General features: G+C 41.1%; 2 protein-coding genes across 2 annotated transcripts in view; one reads left to right on the top strand and one right to left on the bottom strand.

The window, feature by feature from the left end:
- Nucleotides 1–20,072, bottom strand: part of LOC139698968 (uncharacterized) — a 90,795-nt gene extending 70,723 nt beyond the window's left edge. Inside the window, exons 1-2 of the mRNA XM_071597966.1 lie at nt 20,055–20,072; nt 17,047–17,454 (exon numbers count right to left, since the gene is read on the bottom strand). Of these exons, the coding sequence (XP_071454067.1) occupies nt 17,047–17,454; nt 20,055–20,072 (426 nt within the window). The remainder of the gene's footprint in view (nt 1–17,046; nt 17,455–20,054) is intronic.
- LOC139700310 (sperm-associated antigen 6-like) overlaps nt 1–27,220 on the top strand; it is a 156,808-nt gene that overhangs the window by 84,912 nt on the left and 44,676 nt on the right. The window lies entirely within an intron of this gene.

Raw genomic sequence — 27,220 nt, 5'->3', positions numbered from 1 at the left:
TGAGCGAATATTCCATACCTATTTCATATACAGGCAATATTACCCATTACCAGGAAATGGAATTTTACAGTAACTGTATACCTTATTTTGTAAATGAACTTAGAGTGCTAATGATAATGTGTAAGATAAAATCTTGACAAATAGTCATATGCATATTTATGCGCCAATAATTTTTTCGTTGCTCAGCAAAGGGATCGACTGATAGAGTGGTTCAGTAGCTACATCTTGTATTGATTTTTCTAAGGACGTTATGGAGGCACATAATCCTGCCTGTAAAATCATTAAAAAATATACGACCATCTAGGTTAATTTTCAATACAATAGCTCCATGTTGCGAAAAATTTGAGATATTTCATGTCTCATCGAGACTGATTAAAATTAAAATTGATTTTTAACTGACTTTCCTACAAATACCAAGCACATTAAAATTTGGAAATGGGAATTGAAATACAGGGAAACCAAATAGGTTTTCCATGCTGACATCTGTAATTGAGCCTCAAGAATAGTCTCTAATGCAATGAAATCTCCCAGAGGTGCGCGAGAATTTCGAAGGAATCAATGAGGCTCTTAATTGCTCCCGAGACGCTGAAGTGGAGACGATGGCGGCATCGCACTTAAATGAAAATCAACGAATCCAACTGCTTCGGCGCACGCAGGCACTACTTTGCTCGGCAGAGAGACTCAGTGAATCCACTATGGCGGTTCCCTCCAAAGGGTTAAACTCTGAAGTCGGGAGAAATGGAATTTAGATCTGGAAACCTGGGATACCTGTATTGGAATTCAGGACTTATTCTTGATTTCTCTTTAGTCCTTTGAAACCTCGACCCGTTCCACCTTATTATTGATACTTCGTATTATGTTAATCACAGAGAGGTAAGAATGCTCTAAACCAAAAAGGCAAATGTTTTATTTACAATTCTCGAATTCGAAAGTGAGTACAGGCCGTCACCATGAAGACTTTAGGGACGGTATCCTATCCATACATCTGGCGTGCTGAAAAAGATCGTATTTCGGAATGAAAAGTACTTTCGAATTTAGGTAGTCCATTAGTGGGTGATATTGGAGACAAATACCACTGCAGAGAACATTTACGGCATTTGAATGAGGATGACCAATGGGAACCTCAATAATCAGTAGAAAATGAATAATCAGCCGAATAGAAAGGATGGAGATACAGTTATTAGTTAAGCCTGAAACATAGGATGCCTTTGAGAATCGAGATCATTTTTTAGCAGGAGTATTGAGCATATCATTGACCGCATCAATTCATACTCCGTGGTTTCAGTGGCATATACATTTTTATTTAACTACATCTATACCATAGTACGGTCCATACCATTGATATGAATATCAAGCTTGGTTTACATAAGCAGTTTTCATTCACATTGAATGGATTTCAGATCTATGCTACGTGTAATTAATCAGCTACTGATAAAACCACATTCGTTGAAGTGGTCGCATACCCAATAAGGTAGAGAAAACAAAAAAAATATGGTTGTGAAAGGAAAATTGTAATACCAAAAAATATGTAACGCGCCAGAAAATTCATTCCTCTAATGTGGGGTTTAAACCAAGTTTCACGTTTCGGGGTCAGAGTTTGGTACTCCTTAATATTTCAATTCCATGAATACCGCCTTAAACAGCGGAATCTTTCACCGACTATCAAGTTTTGGTATCCACTGGTTACTAATTTCGACTGTCAAACACCATTGGCAATCCATGTTGCTCAGTATGCCGCGAAATATTATTGGTATTGTGTTCCCAGTGTCCATAAAAGGCCAAGCCCCAAGCGGGGTTTTTAACCCACAATCACCGGATCATTTAGTTAGATCGTACCTCACGAGGTTAACATGCCAACTGGCATATGCAAGGTTGCTGTAAATATTTATTTTTCACATCAATGTCGAAGCTTAGTAGAACAAGTAAGATGATTGAAATAGGTATACATCACATGGTAACGCTCCTCTCGTCACGTGGAATGGAAAACAACACGCTAAAACCACATTTAAATGATTGATGTGTCTCGACGCTGGCCTTTGCCGCCTGCCTCGCTATCCACCACCCCACTCCTCTTCCGTTAATTCCCCCTACCACTGCCCTGACCCTCCCAACCCCACCATCCCTTCAGCAGGTCTCTCAATTGTGAGACCATGGCCGAAGACAGCTGTCCCAAGTATTTCACATATTCGATTTTCAGGGAATGTTGACGGAATGCCTTGCGCATCTCTTGTGCGCATTATATCTTACATTGTAAAGAATATGCATGCGGCTGCATACTGTAAATCGCAGGGAAGAATATGTTATGTGAATGATGACCTTGTAAGATGTTGAAAACGAGCACATGCAGGAGGGCAACCCTTTCAAAATTTACTTCCTTCTTTAATTCTTAACTTCGAGAGATCTTTATCCACGCACAATTACTTGAAGTTAATCCTGAATCTCTGAAGTCAATCTTGCAGGTCCTGATACCTTTCTGCTGAGGTGCGCTCTTTTATTCTGACGTAAAAGTGCAAAGTTAAAATTGTTCAATTTAAGATTTTTTGTTTAAACATTCAAAAATTAGTTACAGTAGTAATAGAAGAGGTGCTGGAAGTTAACCTATTCCTTGTCAATACTAATATGTGTTCCATATTTTCAGCATAGCAGATTCAATCGGGGAGTTGAATCGAATTTCATTATTTTTTAAATTGCTCTTAGGTTGATTACACCATACCCATCAACTGTAACATCATTTTAGTCTAGACTCTGATCCGGGTGTCATTTAGAACTTTCGACAAACACAACAACCGGATCCAACCTGAAAATTACATGGGGAATATTCCTATTTAAATTAGGAATAGTTAATGATTTCGTGATAACTATGATTGTTTTTTCTCCCGACTTGAAACTACATTCAACTACAGTCTCTTCAATACGGAGCAGTTTGAAACTAAGTTCATCGTACTCAATTGTATTCAGGCTACAAAGTGACCATCATTTTACCACCATTTTACCATCCCTTTTAAAAGCAGAATATTTTTGCACCATGTAGGCCTAGCGAATCAAATTTCCATAATATCGTTATGGCCATGATCAATATAATCTTTATTATGCATTTGATTTTATATCACGAGTTGGAAAGTTTAACAATATATTCTAAAGACAATTATTGCCATTTCAAATGTTCATATTTACATTGACCATTCAAGTCCATTAAATCTGTGCTTATTTCAGTATCATTGTTAAAAAATTTTAAACTTTCATTTTATTTTTATATGAAATAGAATTCTTAAATTCACACTCTTTGATATTTAATTAAGAAGGTAGCATCACCAAATAAAATGATTCCACAAATGATAACAAAAATGTCTCTTCCAATAATTATCTATTTTTCCAATCATAGCGGATAGAATTTCACATTATTATATCACAAATTATGATTTTCGAAGAATTATTACGATAATTTAAAAATATCACTGAATTCATAATGCTAAATATGTTTCCTTAATATAAAAAAGTTTTGAGAGCCGAGAGAGACAATTTTCATGCGAAAGAAAAACCTACAGGAATTATTCTTTATAATAACCAAGCTGACATAAAAAAGTCCATCATACTCTTTGAGAAATAATATCTTCTACAAAAAAAAGTGTTTCTAGCGATGACATATTCAGCCGAGTATTGAATTTTTCTTCAAGAAAATAAACATACGAGGGTCATCCGGAAAGTAGTACCCGTTCGTGCCGCATGAAGTGCTGACGACGCGAGTAGCCGCTGGACGAGGTCAGATAGCTTCAGTGGCTTGTCTGCCTTCTCTGAGCCAAGTTGCGTGACGCTAGCATTGCCTGTGTTGTTTCTGTGATTGTTTACAATGTTTAAAAAAATTGAGAACGCCGCCAGTTGTGAAGTGAGGGCAGTGATTAAATTCCTCAATGCAAGAAACGTTCGCCCATGTGATATTCATCGCCAATTAAAGGAGGTGTATGGAGACAATGTAATGGACGAGTCGTCTGTTCGGCGGTGGTGTCGCAACTTCAACATGGGGAGGGGGAACACACACGACGATGAGCGTTCGGAGAGACCGTCTGTCATTACAGACCAACTGGTGAGCTCAGTTGACGAATTCGTGAGGAACGATCGGCGCGTCACAATTGATGACATCTGTGAGCATTTTCCCAATGTTTCTCGAACAATTGTTCATGAAATTGTTAAACACCATCTGCATTATGCAAAAATTTGTGCAAGATGGGTCCCTCGCGTATCTCAATGAGCTGGCGGCGAAGGACTATGCAGCAGGAATACAGAAACTTGTCACACGTTATGACAAATGCCTTAATTTGCTTGGAGATTATGTTGAGAAGTAGTTTAAAGTATCCTCTTTCAAATAAAATTTTTTATGTTTGTTAATATTTACTTTTGTGTCTTTATTTCACGAACGGGTACTACTTTCCGGATGACCCTCGTAGATTGCTAATTTTTCGTTCAAAGATTGATGCTTTGAAAACTTTGGGAAGGACTTTGTATTTACTTTGTCGTGAGTGGGTCGGTTAATAGAGATTAATTGCGATGATCCATTAGAGGTTTAAAGGGCTTAAAAAAATCATCAAAAATTACGCAATATGTAAACTAGCGTCGATTGACATGACTGATTATCCCTCAAGGGAACGACTCCCATCCCGAGAGTAAATACTCCCAAATGGGATCAATCTATAAGATTTAGGAAGGGGAAGTAGGCCTTTGGCGATCGTACCCGAACCTTTAGTGCTGAGCGGAAAACAGAAATCATATTCGAGATTCACTCACTTTCTTGCTGTGACTATTAAGTTGCTCCTCTTTCAGCTAAATCTTTTCAAGGAATTTTAGATTTAACGATTTTTCGTTGTCTTCAAGAAAACTTTGCAGCCACTGAAAATGTTTAGCAGTCCATGAAACTCAAACCGTTGTGCATAGTTTTAATAATAGTATCGGTATGGATGAAGCGCATAGTAAATGTTGAGGCAATTAGGATTGAGGATCATGCACCAACCTAAAAGTCATCGAAGATTCCATTCTACAGGGTTCGTCCGGAAAATAAGTGTACTGACTACTGATTTTTTTCCACCGCTCCAGGCGCGCCCAGCACCGCTCTGACGGGCTGCGATTGGAGGGGGGTATGTTGGCAAGCGACGCTGAAAAAGGCAGTCGGCTCTGAGCTGTGGTGTAGTGAGGAGCTCTGTTAACGCGAACCTCCACGCTTCGACCCACGTCACGGAACGCGATGCCGAAGTTTTTGGAGCAGCGTTATTCCATCAAATTTGCGGTAAAGCTTGGGAAATCGTCTACCGAAACTGTCGGTATGATTAACCAGGCTTACGGGGAGTCAGCCATGTCCAGAAACATGATCTTTCGGTAGCACAAGATGTTCGTGGAGGGCAGAGAAGAGGTCGACGACGAGTCTTCGAGAGGTTCCCGATGATGCCTTCGCGGGAGCGTTCCAGGAATGGGAACGCCGCTGGAACAAGTGTATCGACTCACAAGGGTCCTATTTTGAGGAATATTAGCTTAAGATATGTAAAAGTGTAATACATTTTTTTTCCTGAGCTCAGTACACTTATTTTCTGGACGAACCCTGTACTATAAATTAAAATCGTGGTGATATGTGGAGTTTTAAACAATGAAGGAATGGGAGGAGGATAAAACGGTTACCTGTGCCCAAAATGTCTTTTACAAGATTGTATACTGTTTTTGGTCCGATGAGGCTCAGAGGCTAAATTTTATACGAGATCGATAATTTACTGTGATGAAAAATCCAGCTCACACTTTAAAATTCGACATATAACAAATTTTACATAATATCCAGCTTACTTTGGAAAATATAGTTCACGGCTGCAAATGTTATCACGCCGGAGGCTCTTTTAGACAATCACTGTGCATACACCTTCCTCCTCATACACGTTTCCCTCATTAAACATGACAAGATTCAGTTAAGGAAAATTGTATTGGATGTAAAGAAATTTTTATTCCAAACACGGAGTCAAGTGGCTTCGCTTCTTTTTAGTAGTATACATTGAAATTTCGGTACACAGTGACACGGTAATAATTTTTTTACTGCACTTAACAATTGGAGCGCAAAAGATGGGATGGAATATTTCATCTTCTCTAATAAGTGTACTGAGCACGCTGATAGTACCATAGCAGCTACTGCCGTGAGGCAAAATTTCAGTGGGTCATCTTTATTTCGAGTTCCATTTACGTGCACATACGAATGTACACGTTCATTTTGACTCCGTGCACTTAAAGAGTTTACATACCTCTCCATCGATTTCCTGCCCCTATAGGTTTTTTTCCTGACGCCAGATAAAGCCGTTAAGAAAATGAATAGTCCCCGTATTAGACGAGGCCCACCAAAATGCGGGAGGATTCTCGACTGAAATTCGATAAGTTTTTCTCTACTCGCAAACTGCGTTGCAGAAGGCCAACTCCACTGACACGCATGTCACTTCACATAAGTTATATCGCCGTGGCAATATTTTCCCTCCAACCTTTCGAAATGAATGCTATTCACCATTTTCCAAACAGATACAAGATTAAATAGTTGGAGGGAAAGAGCGGTTTTGCTACAGAGAATTTTCTTCATGTTCTCACAACTTTCTCCTTTCAGAGCTAATTTAAAACCGTCATTTTTACTTTTCAATTTTCGTTACAAAATGTACACCTACTACCGGTTTATGACTAGTATGGATGTACAACGAAAAGTCTTATTTCTCTTTTCTTACGGCACAATTGTCAGATAACGTCGATGAATAATACACACATGAATGCAAAGTTTTACACGTCTTAGAGATTTTCAGGTAGGCCGCCCTTGAATTCTGCTTGGATTGCATATCTGTATTAAAGGTAATATTGTTGACTAATATCGCAGCTTCAGGATGAAAATCGTATGCGTGAAAGTATCGTTTATCTTGTAAAAAATATTGGCTTTAACCTTATTTTTTTACAATCCCTTCTCGTTCAGGTAAAATCATAGGATTGGTTTTCAGGATTAAAGGTTGAGTTTCATTTACTAAATGGCCTTATGGTCATTACGAAATATAGTATTGTTTACGGAATATATAAATATTTGGTTCTCGCACTAAACTCGATATCCATATATGAGGAAATCGGGTGGAGTTTGCGGTTATGGAAGCGATTGGGACCATGGGGATGCGGATGCTATTTTGGTCACCCAAATAGGACTAAGCCAATAAATAGCGAAGTAACCCTTGACTGCATTTATCGGAAATGATTTAACTACAGGCTAAATATGCTATGGGCGGAATAGTATATTAACAAGAGCGAATATTTGGGACTACTATCCCAAGGTTACAATGCCGTGTCATTCAAAATTAAGAAAATTTTATATAATAAATATAGATTCTCTTTTAGTTTACAGTTAACGTGTTTTCTAGATGAGGTTAATAAGATGGTGCTGAAAAATAATTAAAAAGTATTAAAATTATGCGTAGTGGGATCGGATTGACTGTTTACCGACATTTCATCTTCATTGTATGCCTATACATTGGACATTTTCTAATAAATCAGCTTTTTCGACCAAACGGGAATCGTATAATATTGTGACCGCGTCTACCGACCAGAAACATGTATGCATATGGAGAAAAGTAGTCGGAGACGTAAAGTATGTCGCGTGTTGGTGGCAGTAGTCGCAGGTATATTGCATAATGACCAAGCATTAATTAGCAGGCCTACGATCCTTTATAAATATTCTATTTTCTAGCTTCAATACATCTAGGTAAAAATCCGCATGCAACCACCCTTTGTATCCTATACTCGTATTGCATGCTCTCACTAAGGCATTTGAATTATTATTTGACTTTCATACCCTATTATTTGCTAAATGAAAACTTTTACATTACAAATGAATTGATCAAAGTACACCTTTCCTTTTCGATTGTATAATAATATTTGGACTATAACACTATATGATGATTGACAGCAGACGCAATCAGATTTCTTTCGTACTTTTGAATACATTTCATTCAAAGTAATTTCATTTTATGGGAGTAATGTCTTGTTTATGAGATAAATATTTGTTTGGAAATATTTTCTTGTAAATGTATGCTAAATTACAGACTGAAAACCTATCAGGGATGTATTATACATAACCCCTATCCTGATTTAGCCGATATTTTTAGCTGTGTATTTAATTCGTGTGAAAAATACTCTTTAAATTGAAACTCGAAATATAACGCAATATACGTAGCAAGATGAAAGTAAGGTTCCGGACATGTGGAAGCTCTTAATAATAGCTTAATAGCAATAAATTTTTCGGTATATATATATATATATATATATTCGAAATGGAACGCGGCGACACCCAAATACATAAAAACACAGATGCAGATTTTTAAAACATAGAAACACAAAGAAAGGACACTCACATATGTAACATGCAACCGCCCACACTGCAAATGCTGCCACCTTCTAAGACCCTCCACCTCCCTTACTACCATCTCGCAACCCGATGTTACCTGCACCTCAAAAAACATTATATATCGCCTCCCCTGTAAATTCTGCCGTGCCTTCTACGTGGGTGAAATGCACGACCACCCTTTCCCTCCGCATTTATAACCACTGCTATTCCATCAAATCTCCCACCTTCCTTAATTATCCCATCCCTACCCCCACTGCTTCCCACAACCAATTTTTCGATGACTGCTTCTCCGTTTCGGTGATTGAAAGGTTAACTGTTTACGGCTATTGGATTTTTTCATTTATATAATTTAACAATGATTATACCTCACGGAAAGTGGTAGAAAGTATCAGAATTTTCTAAAAATTATAAATTTTATAGCACATGCTTTCACTATTCATTTTTTTTATGTCTCCTGAGATTTAATGAGAAAGTTTGTTATATACTTGTCGACGGTAGGATTTCAACTCCCGCAATAATGCAGTCCTCATTTGGGTTCAAATAGCAGACGCTAACTCCCGTTGTGCACTGCAAAACTCGGATCACCACAAATGGAACTGTTTTGGTCAGAATTTCGAGGAGCGGTACGAAGGTAGAGGGACCTTTTGCATTTTGGGAGGCTTGGACGGTCGAGAGCCACCATCACATCCACGAACTCAACTCCTCCCGGTTATAAATTGCCTTTGGATCGGGAGCCGCTCTTTCAACGGACGGGTGCGGTGAAGTTTAATACCGGAGAGTTGATGCGGCCTTCAAATTGGGTGGCTGAGAGACGGCATCCGAGGAGCCGGGAGGGAGGAAGGGTCGATTGCGGCGCGGGAATAGGCGAACTGGAGTTACGCACTCGTGTGTTTGTTGCCTGTTGGCACCGTGCGCACAAGAGAAGAGATTAAGTCAGAGGAGTCGAAATCTGTTCCGTGGAGAGTTGGGGGCAGGTTTGTCTAGTTCGGGACACATGCCGATATCTTCGCAGCATCGACCAGAGGACTCGTTTGAATTACACTTTAAAATGCATCACCGATCTTAAGGAGTGCATAGTAATGACCTTTCGTAGTTAAAGAGATAGGAACCACAATACCACCTTTTAAATAGAAGGGATTGAGTCAAATAACTCACGACTAGTAAACCGTACTTTAAAAGTCACTATTTCATGAATCTCTCATGAAGAATGGATGTTAGAAAAATATACGAGTCCGCCTCAAAGAAAACCGGCTTCATTAGACAGTTTGTTTGTATATTTAATTCTCAATTGTTATCCACATTAGTTATAGTTAACCCCATTTCCAATATGCGTGAAGTTTTTCGGAGCCTTCAAAAAATTTCTAATTAAATAATTCTATTAATCATAGTCAAGATCCGTTTCGTTTATCAAAAAATGTTACGGGAGAAAAGAATATGTGATGGGGTTGATGCATAAACAAGGGTGGAAGGTCTCCAGGATTGAGTGCACAAGAATAGTGTTTTGCAAATCCATATTTAGAATATTAGAGCTTGCGTCTGGTATTCAAACCATCAAGATGTAGTAAGAGAGTTTTACTCCATCGCTAATTGATTAAAATATTCGTACTTCTCTCATTTACTTCGTCAACCCGAAAAAAACAGCTAGGTCTAACATTTTTCGAAAGACCTTCTTTTCAGCACTCAGCACGCTTGTCGAAGGTTACTCTCAATTCGTACACAAATTAAGCCTTATACATCATTTTGTCATACACCCAACAGAGAGTACAATGCATATGGCAGAAAAGACATTACCTGAGAGCTGATATCCATTAATGCTTTGTTATCGCGCTCGGCACTCAGCTGTTTCATGTCCAAGTTACCAAATGGGGTCATAGCCACTTAAAGTTTTCAACTGTGGATGTCGACATCGTTATTATTGATAGCTGTAGTATTTGGCTGTAGCATACGCCAAACAGTGGCCAAAATAATGGCTTATCGTTGCCATTTTATTCACGCTCATCAAAGGTAGGTGAACCAGCTTGGAAATTCACACTACGGTGATACTGCAATGATGATAACGTAAGACTTTGGACGTCCTACTTTTAGTAATTTGACATCCAAGATAGCCTTTTTATAAGATTTTGATAAGTTGCCCCAGTCAGAATGATCACGAACATGCCCACATTAGTAACAAAATCCTTACGTTTCGGTTTCCAGGCGGTTCCACTCTCTATACTATGCGGTCCAGCTCGTATGGACACATAATCAACTTATCTCAACGACTTCTAATTTACAGGATAACCTAATTTGCGCGCGATGTATGATGCTGATGTCCGAATTTAACGGCGAGCATTTCCTTTCCCGATAGTTATTGAATTTTTCAGCGGTTTTCCTTCCCAGCGTTGCTGTTGTGTAGAAGCCTGAGTATTTCACAGTCCGTGGTATGGGACGCAAAATTGCTGAACACTCGACGGCTTTAATGGAAAGAGAGATCCCAAATCACAATAACGACACGCTAAGATTTGCTGTAACCATTATTGTGACCATGACCACAATGGAGTTTACGGTGGTTAAGCTATAACAATGGATGTTTTTTCGCTTTAAACTTTTTTAGCCCCATGAAATAGTGGTTCTGTGGCTTAAAGCGCCAATGTTTAACGTCCTCTAAATGATGTGGGACGGCCTACGCCCGTGAAGCTCAGTGAGCACAATGATTACCGTATAGCGTGCTTTCCGATTGCGATGACGTCGACTTTTTGTCCTACTTCGATGCTCACTCCAAACAGCACATAATACGCTGACTGTATCCCTTGCGCCCGCGAGTTATGTTTGCGACATCAGCTATTTCAACTTACGGTTGTAAAAAAGAAATTTCATTATAATTTTTGTTATTCTCAGAAGAAAATTTCAGCCTGGGCGGGTATTACCCCTAATGCTTCCCTAATATTACTAAAATATTTTCTACTAGATATGAGTTATTGATATGGTTCACCAATGCTGTTTTAGTTTTCAGTTCTATTTATGCCAAAAGTAATTTCTCTTGGGTAATTTTTTGAGAGCATCTTATAGTGAGTTTCTTATGTTTTAGTTGCCAATATTTCTGCGTATGCATCCTCCCAGATAGTAACCACACCTTCCTTTAAAAATGCCTAGAAGCTCCGCCCTTTGCCCATTACACAGGCTCACATGCGATGGATCTGATGAGCTGTTTCGTGGGGCATTGTGGAAAACAGGAAATCACAGTAATGCGAAGGTTGTTCGGAAGGAGGCGGAAAGAGAGGACGGGGAGGCTGGCGGGAGAGGTATGTGCTGTCTTCGTCGCGTTTTCATGTCTGCATGAAAGGAAGACGAATTATGCGAACGGAAAATAAATGATGGTGGATCGCGAGAACTTGTGAAAACAAATGAAGAGAGCTATGGTAAAAAGGCATATCTCAAGGTAGTTTAAGAAAGGGGAGATCGAGGGGGGACTAAGGGAATACCGTAGGACTGATTCTCAGAGAGGAAGCGATAGCATGTTTGTGTGGATCATTTTTTATATTAATCCCTCTTTTCCAATTTAATTGATCCTATATAAGGAGTAGTGTCCAGGTTTGCATTGACTTTTTAAAGCTTATCGATTTTCTTGCTATAGCAAATCAACCTCCAAGGTTCTTTGGGGAACTGACTTTCAATGTCATTTCTGTTTTTGAAATATATTCACTCACTTTTTGAATCGAGTTCAGTTAAATGATTACGTCAATACCTAAATGACGCTTGAAAATTTCAATCTGAAACACTTTTGGCGCATCCTCCCCTCCCAAAAGTTTTATATTTAAATGGACCCAGAGTACCGATTTAGTGGATTTATCGGTGGAGGTCTTTTTTTACTTCTTGCTTCTTCGTGTTGAAAAATTTTTTTCTCCGAGTTCACATTTTTGTGCATGCTAAGCTTGTAAAAATAGCATTTTCTTAACGAACTGAACCGACGGGAAAAAACTTTTCAAAGAAAGCGCTCTAACCGTCGTACCGCGGCTGTCACAAATAATATTTCCTTTGTGGGTGATTGCGCAGATATGCTCCTAGGGATTTTATTCATCTTTTAATTTTAAACAGAACGACCAAATCAGTACTTCAATTCCACATATTTATCATACTTATCCAAGGCTTTAAAAAAAGCCGTTATTCGAAGCCCAAGTGATGGAGCAAGAAATTTTTAAACAATGTTTGTAGGCTCTAAGCTTTGCACCATCTTATGCAGTAAGATTCTACGTGCAATGCTTTCGGTCTCTTTCTTCTTCCTTGAAATCTGTGTTTCAGCGTGTGAGCTCGCTGCTTAAACGAAGCGTTGAAATGCTTGTTACATGAGCGCCCGGTCTCGCCTTGGATAATATGTGTCTGGATTATCTAACTTACTATTTGACTGTAATTGGCTGTGAAATTTGTCCCCGGAATATAAATTATTAAAATTCACCCTCCTGGTCAAAACAAGATAATGTTTGGGCGTCGGAAGCGAGTGTCAAGGGAAGTACCATAAATATCAATGTAAACTAAGGTATTTTCTTCACCATGGGCTTTGACAGTGATAAATTACGTTTTCTTTGTAGACCTTGCTTTGGTTTTTTCCTTGATATAATGATGTCCTTGTACATTATTCCGTTTGATTAATGCTGACCAGTATTGAAGACTCGAGAAAAATAACGAAGTAATATTTTCGGAAGGAGATCTTTCATTTTTCCGAAGTAGGTTTGTCTTATTATTTCGCCATCTTAACACTCCAATCTCCTTTTCAATACTTCAACGTTGTTTTATGACCCGGATTATCGACGTCACTATCCGTCGCGATTCTTGAAATTCCATGTATTTTTTTGATAAACGATTCGTTAGGATTCCTTTAATTCTCTTAATAGTATAAAATTTATTATCTTATCCATATTTTATTCTCTTAGAGTGGAGGAAAAAACACCATTATCCATTTTGCTGTTGATAGCGCCAGCTTTAGGAACATGTAGCGCAATCCAAGGACATGGTTAATCTTTTCTTTCCTCTACCGTACATCCATGACACGAAATATTCTGAAAGAATAAGTGCTTAGAGATCATTCCACTCCCCAGATCATTTCTCTCACCTAAGAGAATTAGAAGGAATAACGTTACGACTGTAACTAATAAAATACCAATAAATGTACTTATTTCAATGGCCTAATAGAAAATGGAAGTACAGAGATGAAAATCACGAGAGGAAATCAAAAGGAAATGCTCATCCTCATAATGGTGTGCTTCATCGTTGAACACTTCCCGTAAAAGATCGCTAATAATAAAATATATTTTTGCTAATTGTGCGATCATCTGGTTTTCTTTATCCCAGAAACTATCATAATTTGTTTCAAAATCGCTTGCTATGGTATAAACTCGCAGTATCACATATATAAGAATATATCATATATATATATATATATATATATATATATATATAACCATATAACCATATTCATATATTTTTTTATTTTTTATCTCCAAAAACCTGGTAAAAATGACTTTAGTTATAAAACACTAAACAGTATAAATAATGATACCAATAAGGATATAAACCGTAGATATTATGTTTTAATATTTCAGGAGATGTTTAAGAAATGATAATTATTCAATTTACACGATGTATTTTGGCGAGATAATTCCAAACATTGTCAAATAATTTCATCTGCCGACTTCTAAGAAGATTTGCTTTATCGATGTCATTATACAGAAAATAATTATTCGGCAGGGACCTTCATTACAGGTGCCCATCTTTCTTGCATGTTGAAACACGCATACAGTGAATGAATGGCTTCCAAAACATTTGCTAATCAATTTATAGGTCATAATTAAGATAAAAAATCTATTAGGAAAATTCCAGATCTGCATTAACATGTAGGTGGTAGTGTCAGGAGAGAGAAAAAGTAGCGGCAGATATCTTACAAGGCAAATATTTTCCCCGAGTCAGAGATCCGATTTATACACATTCTGCATGTAGTTGTGAATGGAGTTGAAAATATCTAACTAACCAACATTTGATTGGGAATATTGTGTGGTTACTAATTTTATGGGGAGATTCAATGGTAGCATGTCCGCGCTATTTCACTGGATGGAATTGATGGCATCTATTCAAACGGATTGACTTATGCAATTTATGAATGCTTTGCTGACGGACGCATCCCGTCCGCCGCGCGAGGCATCGGGAGCTGCTTGCTCGTTGCTGGGGTACACTTTTATTGGCAGGAATAAATTTGACTGGGTTTGATGGCCAGCCCATACTAGTCTCGGACTCATTTTTTTCCACTCGCTCGCCCTCCCTCCCGCGTACGTGGGACGAGGAGGTCGGTGGAGTGCATACCGTTTGAAGCGACAGGCTCCCGCCCTGCCGCCCGCCGTCCGCCGCCATCGCCAATGCCGCCGGCCATCACTTAATGTTGCCGTAGTTGGAGTCTCCCCTCCGCAGGAGTCTCAGGAACGACCCCACCACGAGGATCGTCTTGCGGTACTTGCGGAAGATCCCGGAGTACAGGGCCTCCCTCAGTTCCTTCCGCTCCAAAGACGGGGGGTGCACGCCCGCATCCACTACCACCCCCGCCACGCCGCCGCCCCCGTAGCTCCCCCTCTGCCCCCGCACACCCGTCGCCGCCCCACCCGCCGCCCCCCGCCTCCGCCTCCGGCCACCCCCCACTCCGCCCCCAGACATCGATCGGCCAAGGCGAACACCGCCACCCCCCGAAACACACACACACCACAGATGCCGCGCGCCACACCCCCTCGGCTCCAAAGGTGCCCTTTCCGCCCCCTGCCCCTTTCCACGCCCCGCTCCCGCCCCCTGCCCTCCTCCTCTCTTCTGGGTTGCTCGGAAGGGGGTGAGGACGACTCTACACCGAACTTGGTCCTTTCCGCGCCCCCTTTTATTCAACGAGCGATATCACCCCCTGTGTGTTTCTCTCTCTCTAGCACCCCCTCCCTTGGGTGTTCAAAGGGCAACCATCCACGGATGGGGCCCCTCTCCCCCCTAGCACCCACCTCGAGGTATTTTTCGTAGTCCTCCGCCGCAACGCTCCCCTCCAACGCCAATGGCTTTCGGGTCACGCCCCCTCCGCCTCTCCCACCCCCGCAACCTATATATTCCGCCCCTTCTCAATCTCTCGGGGGTGTGATCCTACACTCGCCTCCTCCCCCTTGTTCTTTCCCAGGGAACAAAAAAATCACCCTTTCTCCTCAAAGGACGCGTCGATTTTTCGGTGTGAAGAGGACATGCGTTGGTTCTCCCTCTCTCTCCCCCACCCCCTGCCCTCCCGTTTTTTTCACACAGTCGCTCCGCTCACTTAATTTTTTTTTTATTTGTTCCTCACGTGTGTGTGACCTTGTGCGTATGTGTGCTTTGGCTATCCGTAACCCCTGCCCACTTCACCCCCGAAACATCGAACCGTCCCCCACTTCCCCTGCTTCCGAACCCCGTGAGTAAAGGGTTTTTTCACCCACCCGCTCCCACGCTTTGCGTCGCCCCTTCTCGTCTATACCTCTGTGACCCCTCCTCCTTTCGCGCACACACCACCTTCCGCCCACTGGGCCTTTTTTTTCTATCCCTCCCTCGCCTAATTTTCGCCCCTGTCGCGGGAGAGTGGGCTTATTCACTCCGCCGGAAAACGTACGCACCCGTGAGCAAGGTTGACTCTCTCACTCCCTCTTTGCTTTCAGAGTCCATTTTTCTTCTCTCTCCTCTCCCCCTTTTGTTTATTTTCGTTCAGGTCCGGGTGCCAGTGCTTTTATAATCCTTTTCCCCGCGTTTTGCAGGAAATACACATCCACATATACTTATATATGTATATTTATATATGTATGTATGTATATATATATATATATTTATTTATTTTTACAAAGCGAATTCTGATGAGGATCCGGCGCCAGGAACGCCCAGTTCCACCTCGTCGTTCCACACGACGGCAGTGCCCAATCCATTACGTGGTCGCAAAAAGAAAAATACAGCCTTTTGATTTGGCGTTCCGTGTAAAAATAATTTGAAAAACAGAAGCGATGTACATGCATTTGCACATCCCGAGCTAAGCCAAATGGAAAAGTTTTTTGGGTTTTTGTCCGTTTTTATATTTCAATGGCACATGCACTGGTTAATATTGAATCAACAAACAGGGGAGACGCCCTCGTGTCTCCCCCTTAATTTTAACCATTATTCCTTTTGATTGGTTGATATAGAGAATCTAAAAAAAAAGAATAACACTTCCTCAGTAATTTATAATGAACAACACATCGACCCTCACGCGACGACATTAAAACACTCCGAGAAACGGTGAAAACATCACGCGTGCCTACTCCGATCGCACGAATCGTCCTTCCGACGTCCGTCTGTGGTGGGCGTGTCGCCGGGGATCCCCGCGAATATCCTGCAGGCCGCACACTCTCCGCCCCTTCTGCGCCGGCTAATCCAGATCACAAAGAAACGGGGAGGGCGCGGGGGACACGGGCTGAGTCTCCGCCCGCGTCACAACAAGTCTGCGGAGCGATGTTTTGGTTCGCGCCACAATCGGCAAGCGTGCCTTTCCTGCCGGGCACGCAGGCGCACGCCTCGCAGAGTTGTGATGTCGACGTCGTCCCCGCCCCCCGCGTGCGAACCGGCCGACGCACGCCGCGTGCCACGTGCTGGGACCTCCCCCTCGCGGCGCCTACCTTACGTCCGCTCCGCGGTGGGTGTCGGGGGCCGCATGATCTCCTTTGAAGTGTCCACTGGCGTAGGGATCTCGAGCAGGGGACTCGGGCTCCGGGAGCGGTGGTCCTGTCCCTGGCAGCTCTTGTGCGCGCCCCCCTCCACGTGGCTGAAGGTGATGACGGGGCGGACGCGACCTCCTGGCGTCGTAGGTTCGGAGTTCTCGTCACCGCCTCCTCCGATCCGCCCACAGTGTCGGCACGGCCCCGCAGCCGCGGCAACCTCTTCGTCCGCCCGCCGGTCCTCCTCGTCGATGGACGAAGAAGTCCCCCCCGCTGCCGTGTTCTCCGGTGCTTTCTCCTGTCGGCAGCGGCAGATCCCACGTCGTTCCCTCGACTGAGGGTCTCCCTCGGCCCCCCCAGCCCCTTTATCTGGAGGCGACGTGGGAAGCCTCAGCAAAGGCGCCCCCGACGCCGAGCCCCCCTGCTCGGGCCTCACCCCAGCGCCCCCCGCCGAGAAAGAGGACGGCATCGCTGGAGACCTTTTGGGGCTTCCTACCCCCCTTCTCCCGGCACAGGAGGCACACCACACCTGCACGTCGTCAAAGGGATGCCCCACCCCCTTCGCTGACCGTCGGCGACCGTGGAAGCGATGTAGGCCCCGTCTCCCTTAATTTTTTCGTGTCTTTTTGTTATTGTTTCGGTGGCCGCGGTGTCTCAGACGCGTCCAAGGGCCTCCGATCCTGCGCGGCGATCTGCTCTCCGTGCGCACCCGCGATGGGTTACCCGTCCGAACGCGAGTTTCCTCGCCGCTTCCGTCGCCCTTCTCGAAGCCGCTCCTCTCTCTCCCTTTCACCAAGACTCTCCTCACCCTTCCTGAGCCCGCCAACGCACTCTTTATCGCCACCGATGCCTCGCTATAACGTCAGAACGGGGAACGGTGGCGGCGCCAGGCGGGGAGCGACGAGAACGATCGCCTCCCACCCTTCCGGCGTCCTCTCTTCTCGCGTGCCCCCGCCCCTCGCTTCCTCCTCCGAGAGCGGGGAAGTGATTTCCCCCGCCAGGGTTCGCTATTAATGCAACCCCCTTTTTCGGTCCTTCCCACTTCCCTCCGCGCTCTTCTCCACCGTTACTTTGGAGCCGGGCGGAAGAGCCCTCCCTCTTTATGTTTCGAAACAAACCGAACACGAACCCAGCCCCCCTCCATTCTGCACCCCTCTATTCCCTATCCCTCGCTCTGCTCTTCTAAGGATTGACCCGGTAGCCGCTTTGCGATGCTGATTTTTTGTGGCCCGGTTTTTATTTTTCTGCCGATTTTATTTCGGTTCGGTTTCATCTCCGGTGCGGTGGAAAGTTTTCTCGTCTCCCATGTACAGAAGTGGGTTGAGAAAATGTCGTAGCATCTCAAAAAGATTTCTGGGTGAATGAAGACAAGATTTAATGCGCTCAGGAGCATGGAGAGGCGGGGAAGACGATGGGAATAGTCGCCTCTCCAAGTTGCTCTCCAGTTTTTAGGAATTAGCTAGTTACTTCCCAAGCAGAATGTTTTTTTGGTAGCAAAAGAAATATCTATACAAAAGGTTCCAAAGCATTGCGTGCATGAATTATGGCGTATCGCTTGAAAGAATCGAATGCTGGCCAGATTTTGGGGTTAAGTGGTACCTTGTAATCTCTATGGTAGAAATTTTACTCGTCACCCTTTCCTCGATTGTGTTTTTGATGGACCCAGGGACCGCTGAACTTTAATATCAATAATTAATCGAAAAACACAATATTAGAGACTAAATACTTTTTCCTCGAAAAAACAATAAAATAGAATACAATTCCGCTTTTAATCTGTAATTGTCCTAACATAAACGAATATTTTCTCCTCATTGGAACAACGTTGATTTTCTTAAGACGAATCAATCACCACCTAAGTTCTATTGTACATAAGTAAATCATATAGGTAGCATTGAATGTTATGGTAATAAAGAATTACGCTCAAAAAGGTAAGTTTAAATATTTAGCATTTTTGTTGTGCGTTAATACCCATATTTAGAGGCTATAATAACATCCATCTTAAAGCGCAACTACCAAAATATGTATGATACGATGAATGTCGAGCTATGGTAAATGCTTGCCATTCCTTAGATTTATTATTTGGTGTTGTGGCCTGACTGAGAGAAGGAAAAGTTAATGAAGATACCTTAATCGGAAGGGGAAATAAGAATATACTTGTACCTGAAATTTTCAGCTGATCATTACTTTGTTCAGTCAATTCTCGTTTTTTCGTGGGGACTGTTTCACAAGGTTAATTCTATTTTCTCTCATATTCGAAACTCGAAGCACCTTAAAATATACTAGAATAAAATTTGCAAGGAAAATATCATATCTTAAGAAATAATTGAATATTATCCCCTAATCGTTACTAAATGAAGTGAGTGTTGTCTCCAATTACATGATAAGTTCATATTTACTACAATATTATGTTCCAGCGGCACCATTTAATGCGCAAAATTGATTTCGAAAACGTACTGCAAATTTCTGAAAGTAGGGCAAGTTAAAAAAAAAAAGATTCGTAGACGAAATGAAATTTAGCCCCTTCATTTTTCCAATGAACTATGGGATATAAATAGTCCGTGGAGCAGTCATTTCATCTGCTGCAGTCATCCCCGTTCGAAATCAGCACACGCCAATCCCCTGGAATGGACATCACCGGTGTCCTGGACACCCCTTTCGCATTGGACGATTCCCGTTAGGAGCCGATGGAACCGCCATCGAACCCCTCCCTCCCTTTCACTCGAACACCCCCTTTCTGGGGCACTGTGAGAGGAATAATGTGGACTCGAATTACAAGAGGTTTACAGAGCCTACCATTTGCCTACCACGCCTGTTTGATGCGCTCATGCGAAATTATTCCGTTCTCTCCATTTACATTCAAGAGTATTCGCGAATTTAGAAGGTACACTCTCTAAAAGGCCCTCTATATTTGGTTTGTTCCACTCGGACGCTGTTCTTCCGTGGTTTATTTCAAAGAATACTAAGCTCACCGTGGAAGATGCAGGCATCTTCGAATCATGAAATACGTGTATAACCGCACCGGTAAAAACGAACAATGTTGATTAATCCGCTTAGGACGGTCATCGCTGATGATTTACGAAAATATTGTTTATCTCCTGTCAAACATGTCCAGATGTAGGACCTAGCCGCTGGATGTGACTCGATTTTCTCTAAAGCATCCGCATTTTCCCAACAAAACAGAAAAGAACGGGTTGAACAAGAGAAGTTCGTGGTTATGATTGCGGCCCCAAAAAACTGCATAAAAATGTTGTTCTGGAAGATATTTAGTGATTGAATTAATAAAGTTATTAAAGAACGTGAATGAAAAAATACCTGAAGTGAGTGGGCTATAATGAGGAGGAAAATACATGTTATACGTTGGAATTAAAGTTGAGTTGAGTGTATCGTGATTTAGGAGGAGCAACGCTATTACAACTACTACCACAACGCACAACCCGAAGGTTGGTTTTGATATGTGAGGGATAGTTCACCCCGAGCTAAGTCCTAAGGCGTGTGAAAGTCGCACGCTCGGGTCTGGGGGGAGTTGTTCCTTTCCCTGTGCCACCTGCGGTTTCTCACTAAGTTCACTTAGCCATAAAATCGCACTGTTTGAATCTTTGGGCGGGGGACCCCAGAGGCATCACCCGGACTTGAACCTTGGGTTTAAAACGCTCTGGTCTCTAGGCTACCTCGCCAGCCTATGGAGTCAGAAAAGTAAATACTTAACGAAATTGGGTAGTTGGGTGCAATTTCTAGTTTTCGAAAGAGAGGAGGAAGGACAGAATGGTCGCTAAGATCATTGAAAGCCTGATCCCTGTCCCAATGGGTCATTTACGAATCCTTGTGCCTTTACTTCAATCTTGATCCTAGAAGAAGTATCCACAGGAAATGCTGTGTTTAATTCTGTGAATTTTAATTATTCCTCTTCTAGTTTTATTTTTGTAGCTTCTTTTTGTTTCGCATCCTACATCATCCGCCCATCGCCGTCCGTTTGGGCATTTTATCCGTAACGTATAAATACGATGAGAGCTTCAATGTTTTAAACCACGGCATTTAAAAGTATTTAGTGTAATAAGTAGGTATTTTAGAAAATGCTACCTAAGTCTCTTGTTTTTTATCGTTTAAATTTATCAAGTAATGCTCCGTGTGTTTACTTGAAAATTACTGGGGTCCTCCCTAGTACAGGTTTGGTAGCGAAATCAGAGCAAACTACTATCCAGTTATCTCACCTAAAATAAATTTCATCAATAATTCAAAATGTATGTTGCCAATAATGATAATTTCCAAATTCATTATATTTTCCCAATTATTAAACCCTTCTAATTCTAATAATCGATTAGTTTGAGGTGAATCAATCAATTATAGGAATCATGTTCCATACAATATTTCTTCATATTCGAGGAAGCGGCCAATTCATCTGGATTTCGATATCACTATTTAATACCTCCAGGAGTTTCCGCTCCAGGCTCATAACTAGTAATGTAAAATTAATGGCACATTTCGGTCAATCAACGGTGTCACTCGTGCCAAGCTGAGCAGTTAGCGATAATATCTGACGACACCTTCACAATCTATCTTAAGCGTTGGGCTGATCCAAGAGTGTGTCAATGCTGACTTTCATGTAACTCGAGGATATCAAGCATACTCACTCGTGCCAGTATGTGTATCACTTTCGGAGCGTCGCTCGAGGCTGACATTTTTAAATACGCGCGGCGTTCCGAAAACTCAAGCATGCGGTCTAACCGCCGAGTTTCAGATGACGCATTAGGGAAATCTCGGGGTTACTCATCCGAGTCACTCCCTTCACGCCCTGCGTCATCGAGCCGCGTAAATGCTCGAAACCACGCATTCCTCCTCGTCCTTGGCCTCGCGGCCTTCTCACGACAAATTTTCGACGCCAACCGACATTACACGACAGATTTTTTAAAAATTCATGGGAAAAAATTATTGGGCTCCGTTTCTCTGTTTTAACAGCCATATTTCTATTACAATTACGTTATTCCGTCGTTCGATAGAGGTTGTAATATTGCATCGGTTGGAACCGCCAACTTTAAACACTTTTAAAGCTGTTTCTTGTCGTATGCGCGAGAAAAAGGCTCGAGTTCTGTTTGGTTACACTTATTTATTGGATTTTACTGCCATACTGAAATTCATGCCGGTATCTTTGGCTTAGGTCTGTGAAAGCAATGAGAATATGAATTTAATGAGAGCAAAAAAATACTTGAACTAATGCTGTAAGCAATTTTATGATGTATCGAAGCCTAGCTGTTCATTAACTATTCCTTTAACTTGTGTAGTTTCATTGGTTCAATATTCTAATAAAGTTTAGCACATAAAAACTATTTCGGCTAAAGATAAAATGGTAGTGCGTGCATGTAATTTTTAGTAATGGTAGTAACTTGAATTTAAGTAACGTAGCAGAAAATTAACCATCGTAGAGATATGGCAATTGTCTTTCGCTCATTTGTCCCGTAAAAGTGTTTCCTGAAAGTATATTTAGACGAGAGTATTTCCTTAAGTCATATTTCATAATTTGAAATTTTCTAAAACTAGGTTTGCATTCTTTGAACATGTTTTGTCATATGATTCTGTGTTAAAAGCGTTGACAGAAAACGAGGTTGAGACTTGTTAGAAATGGATTAGAAGAATTTGGAGAATGAGTTACAAGAGGAGAGACGCAGGCGAAAGAAATTAATTATACACGGAGAGGAAGGATGTGGTTGAAATTAAAAATTGGTAATAGGATCAGAGAGTTTTTATTGCGGACTAGGGCGGAAGGAGGGCGTGAAGAAAATAGCTTTGAGATTCTTGAAGAAAGGTAGTAATTTTAATGATTGGAGATGTCAGTTATGAGTGAGATGCTATGATTTGTTTCATTAGTCAGGATTCCTATGTGTATTCCTCAGGTATCGGAATTATTAAAATCCACCTCTACTCTTTAGAATGCCTGTGGTTGAAAGGTATATAAATTAATTTTTACTATCATTTATGTAAACACTACTATCTTTATAAGGATTTACGGCAAAGTTACAGAAAAGTTCGCTTGGTTTAATGATACCGATCACGCTTAAAATCGGTTCAGTATTAAGGAAAATCACAATTACTTTTTTCTGATTATTTCACTGTTTGAAGCTTGACCTTTTATTCAGCAATTAATTTTAGTTCTACACAAACCTCCTAATGTACATTTTGATTCTACTCAAAGAAAATAAAGCAAATAATCAATGATTTTCTCTAATTTATCGGATCAGAAAAGGAAACATCGAAGTCTTTTATAAATTGTAGTGCGTCTAGCTGTGTTGATATACATTTTGGTTGTAATCATCTTCGTATATTCCCTAGCTTCCTAAAATTTTTATGATATTTTCAATTATGGCATTTTCCAGGGTGTACCCAGAACAATGTATTTTCTGTGTATTTAATTCATTCGGTTAGTCATTACAAATGCTTACAAGAGGCGGAAGATGTTGGCAGGTAACTTAAGTAAGGTTGCAAAGAAAAGATTAGTAAAAACTTAAATATGGTGCGTAATTTTGTATGACTTGGTCGTCGAGGTAAGGAGAAAAGCGTAAAAGAGAGACTTTCGAGGTTTGGTGAGGAGAAGAATGAAGAAAATGGAATGGACGAAAAAAAAACCATCGATGAAATCCAACATGTCGCAAGGGAAGAGAAATTTTGGTTTGGAGAAATTCGAAGAATGCAAGTGGATGTAGTAAATGCTGAGAGGCAATGGGATGCTGAAGATGATGCGGATAGGGTGAAGAATTCTGGCTTGAAAGGTGGGGGAAGAAATTAATTGACACTTGGGGTGGAATTAAAAGAGATAGAAAGTATACAAAGCTAAATAATTAGTTGTTGTATGTAGTATTTATGTATTATCAAGCTTAAAGTATTGACTGTCTTTTTTACTATTTTGAGAATTCTGCAAGTTTACTGGCCAGTTGTGGACTAGGCGATTCTGCTTTCATATAATGCACTAAAATATCAAATGACCAGGCAATACCAACACATTTTTCTAAAATATTACATATTTCAATGTGAAGATATTTGCAATCAAATTATTATATATCCCAGAAAAATGCTCTATTTATCTTATAACTATGCGCATTTAATGACAATTTCAAACTTGATTCTTTTTCTCTTTTCCTAAATGTATTCATGCACTGATGAGCAAAAGGGAGATGTAACCGTACGAAATTACATATGGATGGTTTGAACGCCAAATTATTAAATGATGAATGAAATTCACAGAAGCGCGAATAATGCCATGAATACTCATAAAAATCACATTTCATAAAATATAACATACTAAATTATAATTGTTACCAATATTCATCTTTATTTCAATAATAATTTACAAATAACAATTTAAGTGTGTATTCATTTAGCATATTTCATTGAAACTTGATTTCAGCATCAATAAATACTATGTATTCTCTTCTTTATGCCATATATATTAATGCTTCACTCTATTAATATTCATTTAGAGCGCTTTCTAAGGATTAGTTAAGCTGGGGCTAGCGCATCATCTTTCCGAATGCAAGAATTGATCTTTGATTTGCACAGGTGGCAATTTTTACCCATTTCATATTTTTTAATTACATTTATTTAAGCGCATGCTATACCCAGAGAGCAATGAAAATGCAATTCCGAAATGTTGGATGGGTCTTAAAAATGTATAGGTAATTTAATCGCACTTTCACTGAGAATGTGCCATTGCTGATTTGTTTTACCTTTAGCATCATCCTTATTTGCTTCCCATTCGGCGTTTGTTCCATATCTTTGTATGTTGCTGGAAATTAGTATTTCTACAATCATACTTGAATTATCATAAGTTTTGTTATAATATCACCCCAAAAATGCTTCACATTCACCCAGTCTCGGAAGCAAAGAGTATAGTATAGGGCAGTATACTTGAGTTTCTCTCCCATATCTTGTAGTATTGGCAATAATATATTTGAATTTTTTAAGTAACATTTAATGAATGCGTCATGAAATTCAAAATTTGCCAAGGGCTAAAGCAAATTATTTAGCCTAAATGATTATACAAGGTGCGTTCCGAAAGTAATGCAATTTTTTTAGTGATTTATTGAACAGATTTGCACAAATAATTAACATTCTTGAAATGACTGCCCTTGGGCCTCTACACATTTTGTTCTGTGACTCTGCTATGACCGGTACGAGCCCTGGAAGGTGTCTTCGGGGACCTCTCGCAAGGTCTTCGCCACGGCCGATTGGATCTCTTATATGGACAAAAAACAAGTTCCTTTCAGGGCTGCCTTAATCCGAGGAAACAAAAAGAAGTCTGCTGGGGTGACGTCAGGACTATAGAGGGGATGGGACAGCGTTGGCACATGGTGTTTGGCCAGGAACTCGCGGACTCGTGGCGCGTTGTTGTGATGGAGTTGCCGGCTAGCGGAGATGTCTTTTCTCGTCCTGATGATCCTTTTTCGGAGTCTTTCCAGCACATTCACGTAGTATGCAGCGTTAACTGTTAGTCCTTGAGGAACCAACGCCTTGGACGACTCCTTTACTGTCGAAAAAGATCATGAGCATTGTTTTCACTTTTGAATTACTCATTCTTGCCATTTGGGGCTTGGGGGACTGGTCGGTGTACCACTCATAGCGTTTTTTAGGTTGTATTGAAAAACCCAGGCTTCATCACCAGTGGTGACGTCCAAATAATCACGTTCATTTTCAATGCGTTGCAAAAGTTCACCTGAAATTTCCGCGCGCCTGGTCTCACGTGGTCTTTCGGAGAGCACTGAGACCGGTTTTGCGGTTAAGCTTAGCGTCCCCCCACCTACTCCAAGTAGTTTGATTCCACTCCGACCAATAGGAGCGGTGTGGGAAATTCAATCGCATTTTTCGGAACGCATTCTGCATATAAGATTCAGTCAGGGAGAATTAGAGCATGTTTGACCCATAATGCAAGTAGTAGCTAATTTGCTGGTGGACCAGTGTACTAATGCCGATTTACATGTTGCTCATAGAGAGCGGAAATATTGAACCTTGTTAGCTCAAAGGCTGATGATAGAAAGTAGAGAGGTTCCTTCATATGTGGTAGATTTGAAACAGATTTCAAATTAAGAAGAGACTGCAGTAAGTGTGACTATTTAAATGAACATGTATGAATGCTGCTTCTTAAGATAAATTTGGGATTAAAAAATTTGAAGCTGGTAATCTTCCAAAAACCAAGGAGGAAGAGATGTATCGTTAGTAGAATACGTAATAATTATCTATCTGAATCATGATATTTATGCCTAATTACGTAGTAGTAGTTTTTATGGGAGGCGACCGACAGCTGTCATTTGCGACATTAGGGATGGATGGGAGGGGAATGGTGGAGATAAACCCGGCGTCGCCGTTAGCTTACTCTTGGTGTCTAAAGGCACCAAGAAGTCCGCAGTTTAACGTCCCATCCAACGGACGTCGTACTCACTCAAAGTGTTCTCAACAAAGTGGCTCAAATAGGGATCGGTATACCGCTGAAAAATATTTGGTGTCTCGAAGATTTGGACCCGAGCCTCGGTGGAAAGCCTGTACGTTATTCACCGTACAATCCCGATCCCCCTAATTACGTGTATTAACCATGAGATGAACATACATATATTCTCACTACCATAAGTTTAAAATTTATAAATGAAAGGTAAATGTATCAATAATAAATAACGTTTGTTTTAAGTTAGATTTCCGGTGGAACTTACTAACATGTCATAATTATGGATTATTTATTAAACAGAAAAATTAGAAGTTAATGTTATTCATTCTGAGTTTGAAATTCTTTCATTACATTGACTCAATTCACCAAAAGATTTTTCACCCATTCGACTACCTTGCCAAATTCTCCAGGGGCCCCCGTAAGCACATGCACCGAAAACATAATGTAATGGAGGACTTGAGCAAAAATTGAAGGGAGGCATATTTTAAGTGGAGATGTGAAACTCTTGAGGTGAGTTGTCTTTGACGAAAGGAGATAGGAAAGGAGAGGTTGGTTCGATAATAGACCAGTGGTTCACATTCCCTGAGTTAGAGGAAGATTTCACTCGCGGGAACACGGAAATCGGAATCCACTCCGGGAAGGGGTTGGATGCACGCCCGCCTGCCCGAGCCTACCACCATCTAATCTCCCGTCTCGTCTGCAGCCATCCGCGGC

The sequence above is a fragment of the Hetaerina americana genome, unplaced genomic scaffold, assembly GCF_022747635.1.
Source record: "Hetaerina americana unplaced genomic scaffold, ioHetAmer1.1.p SCAF_10, whole genome shotgun sequence".
Taxonomy (NCBI): domain Eukaryota; kingdom Metazoa; phylum Arthropoda; class Insecta; order Odonata; family Calopterygidae; genus Hetaerina; species Hetaerina americana.
The sequence above is the reverse complement of the archived record's forward strand: the minus strand, read 5'-3'. Positions and strand labels throughout refer to the sequence as shown.